General features: G+C 39.4%; 1 protein-coding gene across 4 annotated transcripts; it reads right to left on the reverse strand.

Annotated features, from left to right (window-relative positions):
* Positions 1-841: 841 nt before the first annotated feature.
* Positions 842-20,375, reverse strand: LOC117959403 (AP2-associated protein kinase 1-like). Of its 4 annotated transcripts, none has more exons than XM_034896528.1 (21): positions 19,333-20,375; positions 18,154-18,272; positions 16,916-17,024; positions 16,568-16,710; positions 15,972-16,093; positions 15,519-15,600; positions 14,969-15,101; positions 14,706-14,809; positions 14,301-14,383; positions 13,977-14,137; positions 13,556-13,677; positions 12,452-12,835; positions 11,965-12,110; positions 11,678-11,874; positions 11,505-11,591; positions 10,250-10,345; positions 9,723-9,830; positions 9,238-9,404; positions 7,827-7,938; positions 2,674-2,709; positions 842-2,643 (listed from the first exon to the last, which is right to left on the reverse strand). In XM_034896528.1, the coding sequence occupies exons 1-21, from the start codon at positions 19,493-19,495 to the stop codon at positions 1,991-1,993; spliced, it is 3,327 nt and encodes a 1,108-aa protein (XP_034752419.1). In that variant the 5' UTR covers positions 19,496-20,375; the 3' UTR covers positions 842-1,990. The 4 variants fall into 4 exon arrangements, with proteins under 4 accessions (XP_034752419.1, XP_034752418.1, XP_034752421.1 ...); XM_034896530.1 differs by lacking the exon at positions 842-2,643 and adding an exon at positions 3,276-3,297 and having other exon boundaries at positions 2,671-2,709; positions 19,333-20,374; XM_034896527.1 differs by having other exon boundaries at positions 842-2,709.
* Positions 20,376-20,409: the final 34 nt, after the last annotated feature.

Consider the following 20,409-nt stretch of genomic DNA (forward strand, 5'->3'; position numbering starts at 1 on the left):
CCTACATCCTGCTGCATCTAAGATCTGGAAGAAATCAGACTCATCATCCTCATAAAGTAAACCTCAGCAAGTCTGTAATGGACACAGAAGAGAAGGACCCTTCAGTCCTGTAATGGTTGTATTCTTAAAATTAAGGATCAACAGATATTGTTTTTTAAAGGCTGATACCAATTATTAGTAGTTAATGAAACAGATTACCCATATTTGGACCGATATGCATTTACAGTGAAAATTAAAATCTTCAAGTCAAAATTGAGAAACATAAGCAGAGGGACAGACACAGAGGTGGAGCTAAGCTAAAGTAGCGCATGTTTAATGATAATAAACCTATTAACTGTAATAAAACGCTGATTCAGATAATTGGCAGACTGCCAAAAAGGGGCCCCCATCCCTACTTAAAAACAGTACAAATTTGAACAGGCATGAAAACCTGGATCCCCTTATGTGAAACAAGTTAGCAATGAGGTACTAGTAGAAAGACTACAATACTATTATGTTTACAAACCTTTAATAAAATACATTGACAAAGACATATTTTCCTAATGTGCAGTATTACTAGCCTAATAATATAGAAACACAGCCTACAAATACTCTTAGCATGGCAAGGCAGCACGGTTTAAAAAACAACAGTGACAATGACATATACATACACACATATACACACATATACATATATATATATATATATATATATATATATATATATATATATATATATATATATATATATATATATATATATATATATATATATATATATATATATATGAAGCAAAATTAGACGCGTTATTTGAAATCACATCACTTACTAAATAAGTTGACTTGGTAGAGATGATGTTTCTTGAGAATTTCTTCTGGCCTGTCACTTTTTGCTCTAAGACATGAGTGAATTTGAACCACAGAAATGATATGTTTCATTTCAAATACCAAGACAAACAACACCAGCAGGTTCAAAAATCTTTTTGGTAGAACTCTAAAAAGGTCCATTAGCACTGGTGTAGCCTGTGAACAATTATTAAGAAGTAAAGCAGTTAAATTGACTTAACATCATACTGGTTCCAGTACAGCTTTCTAATGACCAGCCATTCAGGATTTTTCGTAACTCACCTATCTTTACTTAAAATCTTTGTAGAAGGTTTACGGTTTTCACTCTGTTAACTTGAAAGTAATGATAACATAAACATTTTTTATCCTTCAACTGTGTGAAACACCTTTCACACCATTACATTTATTTTCCAATGGTTTCTTTGACTCGCAGCAGAATGTTTGGCATCTTTTGCAGCACTTCTTGCAAGCCGGCAACCATTGTGAAAAAGTGAATACTGGTTTTAGAGCCACAATCCATATTGTAAATGTAAAAAAAAGGTTAAACAACTAGAAAGGATATAAAACCTGCAATCAGTGCCAAATGGATTGGCGTATTTTTTATACAAAGGCTAAAACTGAAAACAACTGATGCTTTTAAATATGACAGCATCAGCTGTTAAATATAACAGCATCAGAATGGTAAGACAGTAATGTTTGTAAAGGTCTGAGTACAACAGACCTATATTTTTATGACCACCGAGAAACACAATAAATGCTATTCCTTCATTATTTAAATTAAACGGTTATTTATTATATGGTTAAAAACTGAGATTGGGTCTCTAACAAAACCCTTTTTGATATCCTAAATTGAGTCTAGGACCAATCCTTCAAGTTCATCTTAAAAATGTCTTTGTCCAAGTTCACTTAAAGTGCGCGAAATGATGCACCGCTGTGCTCAGACTGAAAGCAAATACCATTACTGAGGTAGAACGTTAAGTTTAAACAAGTACATCATTGGTAAAAATGATATGTTCACTTGTTTAAATGCTGCCTTATTAAAGACAAGGGGGAAATTACATTAGAAATGGTTGTAACTCTGGAACTGGACTCTAATTTTTCTCCTTCTTAAGTTACAGAAAAAAAAAGATGTGACTTGGGATATTTTAAGCAATTAATTATATCATCAAGGTTTCCCCTGAGAGCATCTCGGCTGGAAAGGCGCAGCAGTGAACTGGTCATCCAGAGGTCTTCCCCCGATTGTCCAGGAATGCAGAGGCCCCACAGCTACCGAACCCACGGCGGCCTGCTGCCCGATCCTGGAGACGACCCGGTGCACCGCCGCCGGCTGCTGGAGCAGAGGCGCCTCCGTGTGCAGAGAAAGGGCCCGAATACCAAGAGACGGAGGACCGAGGGGAGATGATACTGGCACCAGGTGACACTGTTTGGAGGTTTGAATATGCCGTGTACCAGACTTAAATATGTGTGTGTTAGTAGGAACAGCTTGAGTGGTTTCCTGCCTTTTTCCAAAAGGTGCCTGCAGGAAAACATCAGATGTCTCAGCAGGTGTATGAGACGCAGAAAAGGAGGAGCCGCTGAATGCCATCTTGCTTTCTTTCCCCGGCATTTTAAAAGGGGCCAGCTGGAAGACGTCAGAGGTCACTGGGTCGTTTGGGGACTGGAACTGGGATACTTTGTTGACAGGTATGAAAGGCAGGCTGGTGGAAGTAGCAGGTATAGTATGGCGTTGTACCCTCCTCTCACCTGATGGCAACATGTGTTTATTATAGACACGTGCAGCAGTCTTCTGCTGGATCCTCAGCCTTTGATACTCCTCAGTGAGCTGCACAGACGCCACAGTCCGAGCAGCTCGCAGTACATCTCTATTGAGCTCCCTCTGCAGGTCTGTTTGTGGAAAAAATGGGAGAGAGGTCAGATATGAAGATACATGCTCAAAAGCGTTGCTGATCTCTGAATCTCTTATATAAAATGTTATATTTTGCTATCTAAGACACATGTTCTTGTGCAAATTTTGGGTTTTGATCAGCTACTTCCACTGGAAAATAAGGTTCTATTCTTTTTTATATTTATCTGGATAATCGTACTGAAGTGGATCAAAACACTATAACAGATGGTTAGGTTGAAATGTTAGCTATCTGAAAATTACCCCAAATTCTACTGCATTTTTGAGACCAATAGATATTCCAATAACAATATATTGGTAAATATGTTTACACACATTTTTGATAAAGACCTTTTAAATTTGGTTATTAGAGTCACGACCAAGATATGTACTGATCAGGACTTTTAACAGTTGAAAAGTAAACTTGTTGGTGTTGGAGATGTATTCCTGACTCTTGACTCTACTTCATTTAGATAGTAAAAAATGATAACCACAGCCACAAAAAATATATATATATATGTATTTTTTTAACTTGGATTGACATTTGAATGGGGCATGAAGGTCTTACCTGAGTAGAGTTAACCTGCTATCTGAGCAGAATAAACATTTGATTAGTGCACAGTTAAATCTCTCCTACTATATTATGCTACAAATAAACAACTAATTTACTAGATAATTTAAGCCCTCACTAATCTCACTCAAAATACTTCGTGCAAAAATCGTCGCATGCAAGACTGATGATAAACAATTAAAGGTTAATTCCATCAATTTAGCATTGCACTCCTTTAACAAAGTCAGATGCATGGACAGTTTAGAAATAAAAGAATACAAATTGATGCAGAAGAACCAGATATATTGTCATCTTCATTGTCAAACCTGGGGCCTACATTGCCCACAATGCAACTTGACTGCCGACAGTTGGGTTGGAGATTTGGGTTTATTATGCTAGCAGCAGCTAATGACACCATGCAGCTCCCTCTGAAGACACAAAATGCTTTAAAGTTGTTCACATACAGTAGTACTCTCCAAGACCTGTAACAGACTGTGTCTGAAGCAAAGTCGTTTAAAATGTGGAATACACTTATAAATACTGAAATGATTTTTTTGACTGATAACTTTTTGTCATTTTGAGTTACTGTACATCAATCAATATTCAACAAAGAAAAACTTACAATCAATACTCAACACGTTGACATTCACATTTGTATTTTATTTGCCATCCCTTAATAATTCTTTAATTATCTCACAAAAATAGAAGGAGCACACAATATCACAGCTCTGACGCAGGTTTGGGCCAAAAAGACAAGAAGAGTCTTGAAACACTCAGTAGTATCAGATAATCAACAGCTTTCATTTTTGGCAAAACAAGAAAAAATGGGGGGCTTCTGATTCACATCAAAGACTAATCTCACTACCTGCTTGGCTTTACCGATTACAACAGCACGCTGGCGGCTACAGGGAGAAAGCTCGGGAGTTGCATAGGTTCAAACAGTAACTGCAAAAGGCTGAGTTGTTCAGAGGAAGGATCATCAAGATGATGATTTGGTTGCACATGCAGTACCAACACTACAAACACCTAGGAGACTGTTGCTTTAAAACCAGCCACTCCTTTTAAGTTTTCAAAAAAAAAAGGAAAAAAAAAGGATGGAATTAAAAATTGAAATTAGGAGATCTACTCAAAGTATTCTCAATCTTGTCATAGCCTTTCATCGTTTAAGAACATGTGAATCAGTCACTTACTGTGCTCCATGCTTTTGGCAGCACTATTCTCAGATTCTGAATTTTAGGATTCAGTTCTAAGGATTGATTTATTTTATACTGCTAGCTCAACTTTGACCACTCAGTAGGTTGTATTTGAAATTGCACGTATGCAAGTAGAATGTATCTAACTAGCTTGTAAAAACCTATTATGATTTGTGCACTTTGTCTGCATTAAACCACAATATTACTGACATGTTTGACATTCAATGTTCTATAAATCCTGATTATTTCTCTTAAATCTCTAAATTACTTTGCCGCCTTCAGAAGGGACTATTTTAAGTAGATCTTACAAAATAATCACTTTCTAACCCAAAAAAAGTCTTCCAAGTGTAATCATGCACAGGAAGCTGATTTTGCTAATATTGCTGACTTGGAGCAGGTTTTTTTAAACCCTGAACAGCTGACTTAATGCTGAGTGTTATATCTCCACTGGCAGATTTATCCTTTACACTTCACAGAGCCCCTCACACATCAACCTTTGAGACAAATTCTCTTAACTATAACATGGAGCGCAGACATCCAGAGGACAGTGAGACTGGGGAGCAGTAAGCCAATAAAATCCAACTCTCAGATGTAGTTCTGACTTCCTGAGAGAACTTGGGGAGGGGGGAGGGGGGGAAGGGGGGGGGGGGGGGGGGGGGGGGGGGGGGGGGGGGGGGGGGGGGGGGGGGGGGGGGGGGGGGGGGGGGGAGCTGTGCTTTCAGAAGAGATTTTAATGACATCGTTACCGTCGCCATATTTGCAGCAAACAACAACAACACAAGTAGGCTACTGGAAAACACATTCAACAATTCAGACTCCACACACACACACACACACACACATACCCACGCACACACACATACATACATACATACAAACATACTTATCATAACACTGTATACCAACACACATGAACATAACATTCAACAACACTGCCATGCTTTTTGATATGAATTTTGTGATCACTAAAGCCTGTAATGCAAAACAAAGCTTTACAAAGCACAACTTTTCAGAAAACTTCTAGTTTAGCGATGAAATAAAACGAGAGGTTAAGCTCCCGCTTTTCAGAAAACTGTCAACTGTTTTGAATAAAAATATAATCCCTCATCAGTCCGTGTAAACAAACATAACACAGGCTCACTTTCTTTTGACAAAGGTAGAGGAGGTGAATAAGACTCATCTCCAGGTTCAACAAAGACTAGGATTATCATCTATACAATAATGTACTGACAATATCTGAGTAGATAAAACCAAGAAGAAAAAAAACGTTGTCAACACAGTTCCACAAATAGGAATGAAATATTTATATAGAGTTTTCTTCAATATTATTCAGTGATAATGGTGTCAGAATCATAGATATCGTTTATAATAGACTATTTATTTCTTACATTCATTCTCTAACACTCTATTCATATTAACATTTATTAACAGGAAAACAATTTAATTTTGAGTCATATATCTATCATATATGTATATATAGATGGATATATGAGCTTTTACAAGTAAAGCAATATGTTTTCCACAAGTAAAGCTTTATGACAATGACTTAATATATACACAGGAAGAATAACCTATTCTATGGTCTTGATAAGAGCCTGCAGGGGTTGCAGATATCTATTTACATAAATTAGGAATGAACAAATGACAGGAATGTAGGTAGGATTGCACAATGCAGAACTAATGTTTGTGTTGATATTTGAACAAAAAGTGCGAGTGAGTGAAAATCATTTTTAAAAGCCATATTACTGTCTCTGTTAGTGCCCAAGAATGACCTGAATCTTCATGAATTGTCTCGCTCTAGATAAAAGCTACAGTATTTCTACTATTTCCTATTACTGATTATTCAAATTACTGTTGTGATTTCATGCATTTTCTATTGATATGGCACACTGCTATTCAAAGTGTTACATGACTCTGATTTGTCATTTAATTCCAAAACAACCTACTGTTTGCCTTGAGGATAAAATAACAGCAAATGAGAAAGTTTCTTTGTTTGAAAACTACAGTTTGTCTATTGGACATAATTTATTTTGTTTTGTAGTTATATTATATTTAGAGTTTAGCTGATACACTTTCTCCACCAGACAGCAGTTATTTCACAGATTATTTTATGGCACTTCACTGTTTAGTCCAAGCAGGGCAATCTTCCCTGTTCTTCTCTCCGTCACAATAACTTGTATTACAGTTAATAATAAGGTTATGGCTGTTTTGCTTCATTTTTCAGTCTAATCTATAGCAGCTTTAAATTGTTATAGATATTCCATCCAACAGCCATAACAGAGGTAACATTTATGCTACTGTGCAAATTCGGCTACATGTCTACAAGTTTCCTTTTCACAGAAGAAATACTCTGACCTCATTTAAACAAATGGTCATTTCAACTTTTCCATGGTTTTTACTTTAAAATGTGCAAATAAATCTGGGCAAGAGAATTTAAAAGAAGGCAAACAACGACAATTTCACTTGTGCACGAGAATAACTACAACCACTTATAACTATGTCTATTGTACATTACAACAACGATCTTCTATTGTTTGCTATTAGACATAATGTAATATTGCTCAAACAAACTGGACAGCAATAATATATCCTGATTGACATAAAGATGTAATGGTTAGTCTTTAGAAACTAAGGGTGATGTGAGTATACTGGCCACTTTTTAAACCAATGGAAGATACAGTACATGATGTGTTGGGACTACAACCAAGAGAAAATGTGAGTGAGAGGGTGAGAGATGAGAGGTGAAGAGAAGCCAGATAATGCAATTTATACGGCGGAGAAGGCAGGTGTGAAGAAGCACTAAAAGGCGAAGGACGTTTCTACTGTAGGAACTAAAATGGAGATGACAGCTGGTGGGGGGGGGGGATGCAGGAAGTTAGCCATGACACAGTGTTGATTGCCATTATGCTATGCCAATCTATAATCCAGTGTTACAGCATCTACGGGGGGAAGCCGCCTACAAGTCGATGAGCTGATCCACCAGCAGTATGGAGCGGGCCAAGCTGGGCAGGCTGGATTCAGAGCCGCCACTGTTACTGCGCGAGTGGCCTCCTGAAACTGGCCGGAAAGACAGGGGGGGAAGATGGGAGGCGAGACAAATACAGGCAAAAGGGGGGGGTCACAACAAGCAAAGTCAGCAGTCAAGGAGGGGAGAGAGAGGTCAAGAAAGAGAGAGAAAGAAAGAGAGGACAGAATTTACCTCTACTGGTTTTAAAACAATCTGAAGATGTAAAAATAGTGCCGGATCCTGTTATCTATAGGTTTGCAAATCAGCATCCAACTGAAGAAAGCCAATAAACCGCCAATCACTGTGTCTTTCATTTTAAAGACCAAATTGTCCCACCTGTGCTTCTTGGTACAGAAAGTAGAGACTTACCTTGGGAGTTCTTCCGGCCTGTGACGGGAATCGGATCAAACTCATCCTCGGTGCCTGCCTCCGTAGCGGCCTGCAGGGGCTCGAAGTCTGAGATCAAGAGAGACGAATCTGCAGATGATGAAAGAAAGGTGGGCTGTTATTGGAAAAGTGTGAAAGCCCAAGTGTGCCAGAAAAAGTTTTAGATTAGGAGTGAAAAGATAATAAAAAAGGACCATTGTGGCCGTAAGAAACAACGATTATTTGTATTTAAGCATTGAGTAGAGACTTCACATACGCATAGTTTAGCTTAACAATAATCAGACTTAAAACCATAATGAACATTTTCAGAAAATCACAAGTTACAGTAAAAACACACCAGAAGCTCTCCAGTGGTACAAAGCCTGTTGGATAAGATATTATGAGGAGAGATCAGTAGTAATTAGGCTCTTGCAGCTGGTGCACATAGTCAGGCTGTGATTCAGTGTTGGCACTGTCAACAAAAAAAACAAATGTCTTCGTTCACCAGCCAACGACCAACAACCAAACCACAGCTGTTGAGCTCTCAATTTGGGACACACGATGCAATCTTACAGATTATTCCATTTAAAAAGAAGTACTTTGCTACCTAAAAAAACAAAACAAAAATGTAATTTGTAACATTTTACAATTTTAAAACAATTTTTTTAACATCAACCTAGTGTACACAGGAAAACCATTATAGTGAGTAAAGTTTTGAATGTATTTACTTGCCTTTAATGTTGAAACTTTATGAAGTTATGACATAACAGTTTGTCAAGATGAATTTGCTAAGATGATGGAAATGCTACTGCTGACACCCAGAAGGTCGGAAACTTTAGCTTGCTGCAGAAAATGTCAGGATTGTTACATTGCACTCTGACATCAGCACAAGAAGTTGCTAAGATGATGTAGTTTATGAAAGATCTGAGTTGGTTTTTTTTGCCCTCTAGTGTTGACAATAGCTAAAAGTCCAACTGAAATTAAATCAAAAACCTTTGGCCTGTCACAGATCTATAAATCACATGCCCTGTGTTCTCCTTTGAGAAAATAATCAGAAACCAAAAAGGGAAACATATTTATTTTTTGTTTTCATGATGGCGCCCGCTATCTTTACATCAATTTGTCACAATACTTTTCAGTAGTGTCTATCTAGATGGAGAACTTCCATTCAGCAATCAAAATCTTTGCATAAAACAGCGTTGGGTCACGTCCACACTGAGGCAGACAGCAGCCGGCTACACAACACAAGCGTTTGAACAAGAACCCAAATAAGCATTCTTCCTAAACTCTCCTTTTTTTCTAACTCACGAACATGAACACACATCTTTTCCTGCTTCTTTTTATTGAGTACTACTGCAGACAACAGGTGTTCCGTACCAAAGTAGGGTGTCTTTAGATCTTACAGCGTACCTCTTATAGGCTGTGCAGAGTCCCCAGACAACAGACTGAAATCATCCAACGCAGAAGCAGCGGAGGTGGGAGCAGAAGAGACGGAGGAGGTGGCGCTGCTCGCAGGCGGAGGGGCGGACAAACCAGAGATCAGAGAGCAGCCCAGGAGAGAGTCGTCCGGGGTGAGAGGGTCTGGGCCGGGTCAGGAGAAGCCGAAGTTATAAACAAAAGACGGTAAAGTTTAGTTATGGTTCAAGTAGAAAGAGGAACAGGACACGTGGCTCTGAGATCTAAAATGATTCTAAGAGACATACACCAACCCTCTGATTTATGCTACTTCTACTAGTTACAAAGCTGTACTATTTGAAGATCTTTTAACAAGAATACATGGCTGTTGTAAAGACGCACCCACCCACCCACCCACACCCACACACCCACACCCACACACCCACACACACACACACATACCCACACCCACACACACCCCCACACACACACACACACACACACCTTTTGCAGACTCTCCCGCTGATCCACCAAAGGGATCCGACAATGACAAGAGGTCGGGTAGCATGAGTGAAGATGTGTCTGGAGATTTCAGACCTTCAATCAGCTTCTCTGAAGGCCGATGAAGAATTAGGAGAAAATAAAGGAGATGTACTTGAGCAAAGTGCAACAACAATATCAGCTGTTTCAAAAAATGTAAGTCACAGAGTACTGCCGATATAGTAAGCAGATAGATGACTACAGGCTGAAAGAGTGTGTTCACAGATCCATATTTGGTTTGGAACCAGACTGGCTACTGATCATGTTCCTAATGTTTAGAACATGTACTTCCATACCATTATTTATGTACTATTATTTATTTATTTATTCATTTTACTAAGGATACATGAGGACAATCAACACATGCTATTGCTTTTCATGAATCAATAATTATGTATGTGGAGACTACAAATTTGACCACATCTGAGAAAAAGACCATACAAAGGTAGAAGTGTGTTTATTGCATCCACAGAGAGAGAGATATTATTTACCTGGTGTACCTGACAGTTCAAGAATACCGAAAGCATCTGGGACAACCAGCAGTGAGGCTCCTGAATCCACATCAAAAATGGTGGATGGTCTTTCATCTAGGAAACAGAAGCAGTGTTTACAAGCAAAGATTTATTATCCATTACAAAGCCAAAACAATTTGCTTAAAAATGTATTATGCGAGGGAGCTGATTTTTTTTCTGCAATTTGCTTATTTCAATACAAATTTGGCTGAAGTATTTACTATTTAGACCAATTACGACGGTTTATACCCAGTCAAGTGTGTATTTATCTGTGGTTTTATCTGTGGTTATTAAAAAGGGACTATGGCTGCATGGGCGTTTTCAAATAAGGACATGTCTACATAAACACAGCTAATCCGGAGTGCATTTTATTTATTCCAACAGACCAAATGAAACTTTATGAGCTCTTGAATGCATTTAGAAGACTCTAAGCAACAGTGCTACCTAATACAGCAGCAAATCAATTCTTAAACTTGTCTCTGTTGTTAAAGGGAATGCATTAAAGAAATTAGTGGCTACACTGGCTGAGTACAGGAACAGTAGCTTCAGAACTCTCAACAGCATTTCTTTTATTCAGACCAAACCCTTTATTTTATTTATGTGGAACACATCAGCAGCTTTTGAAAGCTTCTTAAAGCAATCTGATTGATGGATCATGTGCATTACCAGCAAGCTGTCAAATCTATCTGGCATCGGTACAGCAGTGAGGTATTGAAGTGGGGGAAAAACTTCACAACATATCTTTCCTGTATATCTCAGACGGAGCAACATTGCTAAAGAAATGCTCTCTGTTGACAGGAATGATGTTTGGTTGACACTTAACTACTTGAACCAAGAGTGCAATTGCTGTGAGGGGACAGCGGGGTCATGTCCCCCCCAATATATGAAATATGGAAATTTATTTTTCCGCTGTTTGACACAATTAAACTCATTTGTTTGTTTGAGTCCCTTGATAACTGCATTTGTTTCAAACTTTATCCCACTTGTTGTATAATGACTTCCAAAGACACCATTGTTGGAGGCAGAACCATTTCATTAGAAGAAAAATGTAGCTCCATGACAAACAGCTTTCGCATTTTATGATAAATATTAAAAATGTGTTATGTTGGACTGAACTGTGTTTGTAGGGACAATCCGAGTTTGTGACAATGTTGTAAAGGGTCTGTGAAGTTTAATGGGTTCAAATTCATGCAGAAGAAAGACATGGATTCTGTAGACTGTCTAAAGGACATACCAGTATCTTGGGATGTATAATCCGTGGTTGAGGCCTGCAGGCCTGGTATCAACTCCTCAGAAGATGACTTAATTTCTGAGGGCAGTTCTGGAAATAGGAAATTTCCAGTTATTTAAAGTTTACAACATATTAATACAAATATACATCAAACACAGTAGTACTAAAAGTAGTACCAGAAGGCTTTTTGTCCTCAGTTTTGAACTCATCTGCAGTGAGGTTGGAAAAGTTGTCATCGTCAAATGGGTTCCATGCCGGCTGTGTGGGGGTGTTGGTGGCATCAACAGTGGGTCCAGCTTCTTTTTGTTCCTGGCCTGCATCATCACCACCGAGCTGAATAAGCTGGGCAGTGCTAGGTTGAGATGAAAGTGATCTACGGTAAAAAATACATATCATGAATGAAACAAACAGGGGAAGACTTTGGACAATTCTTCAGGTTTATTCCAGTGCATGTGACACTTACTGTTTGAGGGCAGCGTCTTCATTAGCTTCTTGTGGCTGCTGTAAGAAGTCACTCACTGGAAGTCCAGCAACGCTGCTGGCTGTGGCGTCACTTGGCGTGCGTTGGTGGCCTTGCTCTTCAGTTGTCTTTGGAGAAGCAGGTGGAGTCTGATCGAAAGGGGCATAGAGTAAAAGAAAAACACAGATGATCAATTATTGGATGCAAAATGTCTCCAGACCAAAAAAAAAGGAATAGGAGTAAACGGATAGACGGATTCGAATATAACAAACAGGTATAGTAAATATTTTTACAATATTTAGATTTCTCTCTTAAAGTCCCACCTAGGGTAAAAAATGGAAACAATTGATGGATAGATGGATGATGATAGCACAATGCCATGCCTCTAAAAGATTACGGACAAATAAAAGAAAATAAAGTAATTCATTCTGACAGCTCTACATCTACAGTGGTGATGATGTTCAGAAGCTGGACGGTGAGCAGAACTTACCGTAACTGCTGCTTTTGGGCTGATCTCAGTGGAGACAGGCTGAGCCTGAGCAGCTGATGGCTGAGTTATATGTTGCTGCTGAGATACAGGCGGCTGACCAGAGGCCGGTTTGCCTGGTGAAGGATGAGCCGCTGGCGGCTGAGTTGCTGGCTGCTGAGTCGCTGGCTGCTGAGCCTGCTTGCGTCGAGTCGGGCGTTGAGGTGGGGCCGGGCTCGACGGAGTCTGAGCTGCCTGCTGAGAGGTGCCGCTGGCCACAGAGGGAGGTGTGGTCTGTTGCTGCACTATATGCTGTGCTTGGGGTTGGACCTCAGTCTTGGTCACTGCTGACACGACTGCTGTTGCTGTTGTAGTTTCTGCTCTTGAAGCGGTGGCTGGTTGCACCGGCTATCACACAGAAATATATGACCAAATCTGTTACATCCGCAAACTACCTCAAGTAAGTAAGTAAGAAATTAAGCATTTAAGTGAGTGCAATGTATTTATATAGGTCTTTCACAGATTAAAATCACTAAGTGCTTTACATAAGAGATACAATATGATACATATTACATATAATATATACATACTAAGTGCAAAATTTAAATCACAAAGTAATTCATAAAAAATAAATAAAATAATGTGCAGACAGGTCAACCGTCACCCGTTTAAAAATATAGGTCTAACTTAGTGCTCTAAGTTCCAAAAGCATCTGTGAATTTATATTTGTGTTGGGTTGATATGTATGGTTATTTGGAATGTGGTTTATTTTTCAATGAATTGATTCATGATTTTGACTACAATATACCATCACAATTCCCCAGAGCTTAAAGTTAGGTTTTGAAATAGCTTGTTTTGTCTGACCAAAAGTCAAATACCTTTAACCGGATAAAAGGACAACAATGATCAAAACCTTTCCATTTCATTTTCTGTCAATCTAGTAATAGATTAATCAACATCACTAATGTGAAGCTATATGAAGGGACAGACAACAGCCAAACATGCATTATACTTTCCTGAAGGGGTTTGATTCTGGTTGATTTTTTGCACATTGTCATACATTTTAGGGTTTGTATTAATTTGCACCTGTAAAAAGCAGTCTGTTCGGTGTAATACCTGTCCATGTACCTGCTTCTGTGGAGCCACGGCCTGGCTTGAATTGTTCTGTGACTGGATGAGTGGCAGAACTGAAGTCTGTGCCTTCTGCGACTGCAGAGCTGCAGCGGGCTGAGAGAGGTTTAAGCTGACTCCTGTAGGATGTTAAAAAAAGGACAGAGTACAAATTACTCAACAGCATGGACACATTTTAAAATCTAGCAGAATCTGGAGAAAATCATTTTATAATCACTTTGGGCTTGTGATTAGATTGCTTTCATTTGCATTTTGAGTTTTAACCTGCATACTTGATCTGTTCTTGTTGAAAATTGTGTAATTCAATGTGCGCATAAATGATTAGAGGGATTGCTGTCTTTATGCACATCTTTAATCAAAGCTTGGTTTCTTTTTGCTATAACAGAAGAATACAGTGAGGACCGAGTGCTGTACATACCCACAGGCTGTGCTGCACCACCAGGGAGATTAGGTCGCTTGCGAGGGGTGAGAGCAGCAGGCTGGATGGGTAGGATGCCAGCTGCAGCCTGGGTATGTGCTGCTTTGGGCCTCTGGCGAGGGGTAATGGAGGTTTCAGTGGTGGGAATTGGATCCGTCAGTCTGGCAACAAAGGCAGCATGTTGGCCTTCTTGTTAATCATGGGAAATAGTCTTAACATAATTATGTAATGTGTATCAAAATACTGACTGCACCTAATTACTTCCACAAAATGCTGTGTTATTACAGTTTTAATGGTGATACAATGTAAACAGGTCATGCTTGCCTGGATTTAGCCTGGCTCTTCTTTGCTGCTGCAGCCTCACTCGCTTTGATTGGCTCAGGAAGTTTAGAAGGAATTGGAGAATTCTGGATTATGGAAAGAAAATGCTATATCTTTAAAGAAATGTTAAGCAGTATTAATGACAATGGTACAGGCAACGTTTGACAATTAAAATGTCCAGATTGTGGCAATTGGCAGTAAAAGTGCAGAATTTCATCAACAAGCATTCTCTGTGGTTTGCAACTGATGAATTAGTACAGATTTTCCTCCCACAGTGTTAAAAGTGTTTGGTCAGGCAGATAGCTCTTAGCAGATTCCACTAAATACGACCTGAAAATCAATTCCTGATGAGAGAAAGCCAAGCATTTCCAAATATTTCAGCTGACATTGGTGCAGCGAAAGACTGACCTTCACATTCTGAACAGGGCAGGTCCGCTGAGCTAATTTAAAAGCAAAATGGGACACCTGGTAAATATCTGGTCTTTTGTCTGGGTCTGGCTCCAGCATGTACCCTGAAAAACCACAAAGAAACAAGAGAGTGTGACTCAAAAAGTGGAGAGTTACGAAAGTCAGTAAGTAGATATTCCCACTTTAACCACAGATGCATGCCTTTGTGAGAACTGAGAATTTGATGTTGTGGAAATCATAATTAGTGTTTAAGAAGGACTAACGAATGAGGCAGTGAAGATCATAAGAGTAGCGGGAGTTGTCTGGAATGGTGAAACTGCCATCACAGATGGCCACCTGGCTTTCACCAAAGGGCAGAGTGAAGAAGCACACTTTGTACAGCAAACAGCCCAGAGCCTGGAGAAGATAACCACATGCATGCCCCGTCACACCAAACACAAACAAAGACAGCAGATGAGGAAAAGACAGGATTAATAAAGTATATCAATAATAAACAGTAAGTCACATAACAAATACATTTTTCTATCTACCAGCTGGTATGCAAAAAAACCTATGTATTCAGTGAGCAACTTTATTAGTCTTGGGCCATTTTGTCAAATTTGGGTTCTACAGTAAAACAAACAATAACCATAAATAATACGTGTTAGTTACACAAGGTATACCCTAATCAATAGCTCGTTGATGTTTTGCGTCAACGGAGGCTATGGTGTTTAGTTTTACAAGGTATTTATACAGTATGATATACACAGTATGTATTACTGCTCTATGAGCAATTCTGCACCGGTCATGATAATCACAGTTTTTTTCACAAACCCAAATATCTGCTTTTGTGGTGATAATCTTGTTATTGTAGAGGTTCACCATCTCAGGGGCACGATATGATAAAGTGGTGTACCTGAAAGAAAACAGGAATACATTAGTAAGAATAAAAAAAGGGGAAAAAAGAGTAAGCGAACTACCAATCTTTGCTGCAGCAGTGAAATACTTATAACCTACACAGTAGTATGTGCTAAGAGAAGTGCTTAGATGCTAAGGAAAGTGGTGATTTATACATTAAAATGACTTATTCCCCCTCACGCAAAACCTGTTTTGCACACATGTCAAAATATGAATAATGCTGGAAAAAAATTGTTAGTGTAAATTAGTTTATAAAGTAACAACAAAGCTGCTCATGAAGGATAAACTGTTGACAGTTTCTGCGCAGCTATACCTAAAAGGACTGCTAACGAATGAAAGCTGCAAAAGAAGATGAAAAGAGGCACAAACTTTTTGATCTCTTCCTCCACGGTGGCCACTCCTTCAGTCTGTGGGCTCTGGAACTTGTTAGTGGCGCTGCCAAAGTCACACAGCACATAATGACCCTTGTCATGCAGGAGGATGTTCTCCACCTATAGATATACAAGAGATAAGACACACACACACACATATTTATATAAAAGACCCTGTCAGGAGGCAGTACACTAATTGAGCAATTATGCCAAATCAAAACACCAGAGTTTCTTCTTGCATCTTGGAACATGTGCACTTGATATAATGATGAATACAACAATCAACGTAAGGCCACCATTCCATTATAACATGCAAATGTACAGTAAGTCTAGTTTTAATTAATTTCTGCAATTGACTGCGCTCTGCAGAAAGGAAAGGTATTTTAAGTATTTACACATCTGACAATAGTATCTCCTATTAGAGCTATCTATAATTACACAGAGCTTCAACTCACACAAACACATCAACCATGATTCTTCAAACACACAGTATGGTGATCCACAATAGGACTTAACACAGAATGGGCTGACAGTCCCATCCTGCACACTGCAGAGCAGAGCATTACACTGAAGACAAGTGGCAACATGTGTCACCTTAAGGTCTCTGTGGACGATGGGTGTCTTGCGCTGGTGCAGGCGAGAAACAGCATCACAGGTGTCACAGAAGATCTGCAGCACCTCAGTCTCAGTGAAGCCAGTCTGCAGCCTCTGATTCATCAAATTGACCACCTGCCCCCCTGCAAAACAATATCCAATTATACAGCGCCATAAACGACAGGGGAAATAACCTCAACTCATATCATTGAACATTTACTTGTGTGTGTTATTCTTTTAAAACACTAATATTGTTCTATTATTCTAAAACTGCTACCCAAACTCAAATTCTTTCAGTAATGGAAGAATGTGGCTGCAGTCACAAAACATTCCCCTTTCTGCACTCACCCTTGCAGTAGTCCATTAGTATGAGAACCTCCCATACATCCCTTGATCCCATAGCCGTAATACTGGAGTCCAGATAACCAACAATATTCTTGTGACCTACAAGGTCTTTCTGCAAGAACACAAACACACATTCCAGAGCATTAAAAAAAAATAAAAAAACACTGTTCATAAAGCTTGTACCAAAAGGCACAACTTCTGCTAAGCTGCCTAATAGAGTGCATGTACATGTATGTACCCTCTACAGTATATGGCAGCATTTCACAATGACTTGATTCTCTGCTTTGAATTCATCATTCAGAAAAGATGCCACAGAAGCAACTAAATTATGTGCAACACAATAAAACAATATAACAGTAAGGAAATATCTCCATATTTTGCCGCAAAGAGGTAGATAAGAAGTTTAATGCCCCAAGCATTTTAATTCAATCTGGTCAGTGTTTTGTAGTGCAGTGTAAGGCCATCACCTGCAGAGGGAGCAGCTATGGAGAGCTGAAATCAGGAACCTATTAGGTAATGAAAACATGTCAAGTACTAAGGCTGAGGGGAAGCACTGTCTGACTGTCTGCTGATGAGTGTGTGTGTTTGTGTGTGCGTGCGTGCATGCGTGTAAATGAGACAGCGACTGAGAGGTAAAGATCATATGATGATGAAGAACACCAGATATCATCTTTAAATAGGGTCTGTTAGAGCTATAATCTAAGAATTTACTGTATGTAATTCTTTTGACTGTTTATACATTGTTTTGTAAACTGAGCATCCATTGCTTCCTTCCTTACTGATTGGTCCTTCAGACAATGACTGTTGGAGTCCAGCTCCAAAAGATGTTTCAAAACTAGGAAATAAAAATCTAATCACTCTCTTTCAAGAACTAGATTGTCCTTAAGTCCTTAATGACTCATACAACTCGTTCAACAATGGATCTCAGGAGGAGAGCAGAACATGCAAGACAATACTATGAAAACAAAAACAAAGCTCACCAAGAACCAGATGAATAAATACAGTACGGTCATCCTAGCAACCCTGCTGCAGGCTGTGTTTGTACTGAACTCAGCACTTGTTCTTAGTCATTCTTGACAAAATAGAGAATACTTGCATGAGTGGACTTCTTGGGAGCTTTCAGACCCAATTGGAGTTTCACCTTGCTTGTGGTTGCATTCATATGTGGTTTCAACTCCCACAGAAATATCACATAATTTCAGTGGGACACCAAGTAGAAATATGTAATTTCAGCCACTCACCATTATTTGAATCTCGCATTTGCACACCTGCAGATCATGCTCATTGTTGACATACATCCTCTTCAGGGCGCAACGCACCCCTTGATTTGTTCGCACGAGGAACACAATTGCAAAGCCACCTGCAGGATTGAGAAAGTGATAAAAATAAAACGGTCAGTCACCAAAACCTAGGTGTATTCTACAAGATTATTAACAGATTTCCCTACAAACAATACAAAAATGTATAAGACTTGAAATTCAAGCATCACACCATTCCCGTTTTCCTAGTGCATCCAGATTTTGGAAATTTAAATTTTACAACTGTCGCAATCTTTGTCTATGTATCAATACAAAGGACTAGGACCAAATGGTGCAGCCTTATAGCGCTATGTATTAGTCATGTCATAGCTGCAGGGTTTACGTAGAGGCCCACATTGAGGCCTAACCATCTGGTATAGCTCAGACCACAAATTCACTTTGCTGAGTTCAGTTGTGGCAGAGTCATCAATTTCAGGCAGACAACGCAGCTTCTATTGCATCCTCAACTTGACATGAGTGAAATGGTATTGGATAGCACTGTAACACTAGAAATCTGCAAGAGATACCTATGATCATGGGTTCAGGTTGAATGTTTGCATCGATGATTATGATACTGTAAGGGAGACGTAATGACCACAGCCCGTGGTTAAGAAGATTAGTAGCTTATGGTCAATCGAAAGTCAAAATAGAGTTAAAGAATGTCTGAGTTTAACAATAGTCATTAAGAGTATTTCACCAGAAGCAACTACTTCACTGCAATATTCTCTCATTTCATCTTTATGCTGTACTTGCATTAACATGTATGCAGTCTGTGCAAACACTACCAGGTACAGTTGGCTCACATTATGTTCAAAGAAACTGTTTTAAAAATCTACAAATAAGAAATATAAGAATTTTTTTTTTGTTTTCTTTAAGTACAGGCCTCCACTTCACCATCAGTAATTTGGGGCTGATGCCAAACAGTCCTAGCACCGGTATCTAAGAAATCTAACAATCATGTTGGATCTACAGCTTGCACTGTACCACCAACCCTTCATTTACTCAGCATTAGGCCTCTTTTTTGAATTTATGTATCCAAGATACATAGATGCAACATGCATCATGCTTAAAAAGATAAGGGGGGCAAACAAACAAACAAATAGCATCATGCAAACATCTCACCTTCAGCAATTATCTCCTCAACAGTGACCTGGTGCCGTCCGACAGTGAAAGCCCTGCCAATGAAATTACCACCTGCATGACTGGACCCAGAGCTGCTACCTCCTCCTCCAGACCCAGGCCCAGAGCTCACCAACTCCCGACGAGAATCAAAGAACTTCCTCATGATGTCGAAATGACAGAAGTATTTGCGACTTGGATCAAACAAACACAGATGAAGTGCTTGTTTCTTGTGCACTGAATGATTGCACTGATAGATAATGCAGTTCAGATTGTAAACCGAACGAATCCGACGCTTCAAACAAGTCTATTTGCAGCCTCAAAACATGCAGTGCTGCCTTTGTCACTTATGATGTTGAGACAACCCAGATTTGTGGTGGCAAATTTCCCATTTGCTTGCCAACACAAGCCAGTTGGTGATAGAGCGGTTGCGAATAGCTGTTATGTAATTGAATTACACCACACAGGAGGCTAAAGCATCTCCGGAGAAAGTATTTCTTCAGCTATCCATCCAGCTGTTCATGGTCGGCTGCTGCTGATAACATTAGGTCCTTCTCCATCTCGTCCAGACATTACTAAGCTAGCTGAGTGCTAGCTACTCACGCGCTATGACATTTCGTGTAAGGTTATCCAGGTTATCCTCTGAAGATAATGTCTTCGAGTGCGACGTATCCGACGTGTAACTTGTCTGATAGCGATAGCCGAAAAAATATTTCCATCCTCAGTCAAGGGAAGCAAACGTTAAATGGCACATAGCTGCCCGACAAGCTATTTTATTGCTTCCATGTCCATTAAAACAGTGATTTGAGTAAGCTAACGCATTAGCTCGATGCAGGCTTTCATCAACACAAACAAGCGCATAATCGACAAGAAACTTAAGCCTTCGTCTGTTGCAACTGTTGCTGCAAATCAGATACCACACAATTTGACATCTACCAAAACATTAGGCAGAGGTTTCAAACCAGCACCCTAATCTCTGCAGCCACAGCAATCTTTGGCTGCCAGCGATATCGCAACATCCTAGCTGTTGACGCGCGGACGGAATTGTGGGTATTGTAGTTCAGGGCGCAGCTGCAGCAT

Source organism: Etheostoma cragini, chromosome 16 (genome assembly GCF_013103735.1).
Source record: "Etheostoma cragini isolate CJK2018 chromosome 16, CSU_Ecrag_1.0, whole genome shotgun sequence".
NCBI lineage: Eukaryota > Metazoa > Chordata > Actinopteri > Perciformes > Percidae > Etheostoma > Etheostoma cragini.

Coding starts and splice junctions, on each gene's coding strand:
- LOC117959403 (XM_034896527.1), bottom strand. CDS start 19,495: ATGAGGAAGTTCTTTGATTCTCGTCGGGAGTTGGTGAGCTCTGGGCCT. Junction 14,384..14,705: donor GCCCTGTTCAGAATGTGAAG/GTCAGTCTTTCG, acceptor TCCATAATCCAG/AATTCTCCAATTCCTTCTAA. Junction 7,939..9,237: donor GGGACTCTGCACAGCCTATA/AGAGGTACGCTG, acceptor CTTTCATCATCT/GCAGATTCGTCTCTCTTGAT.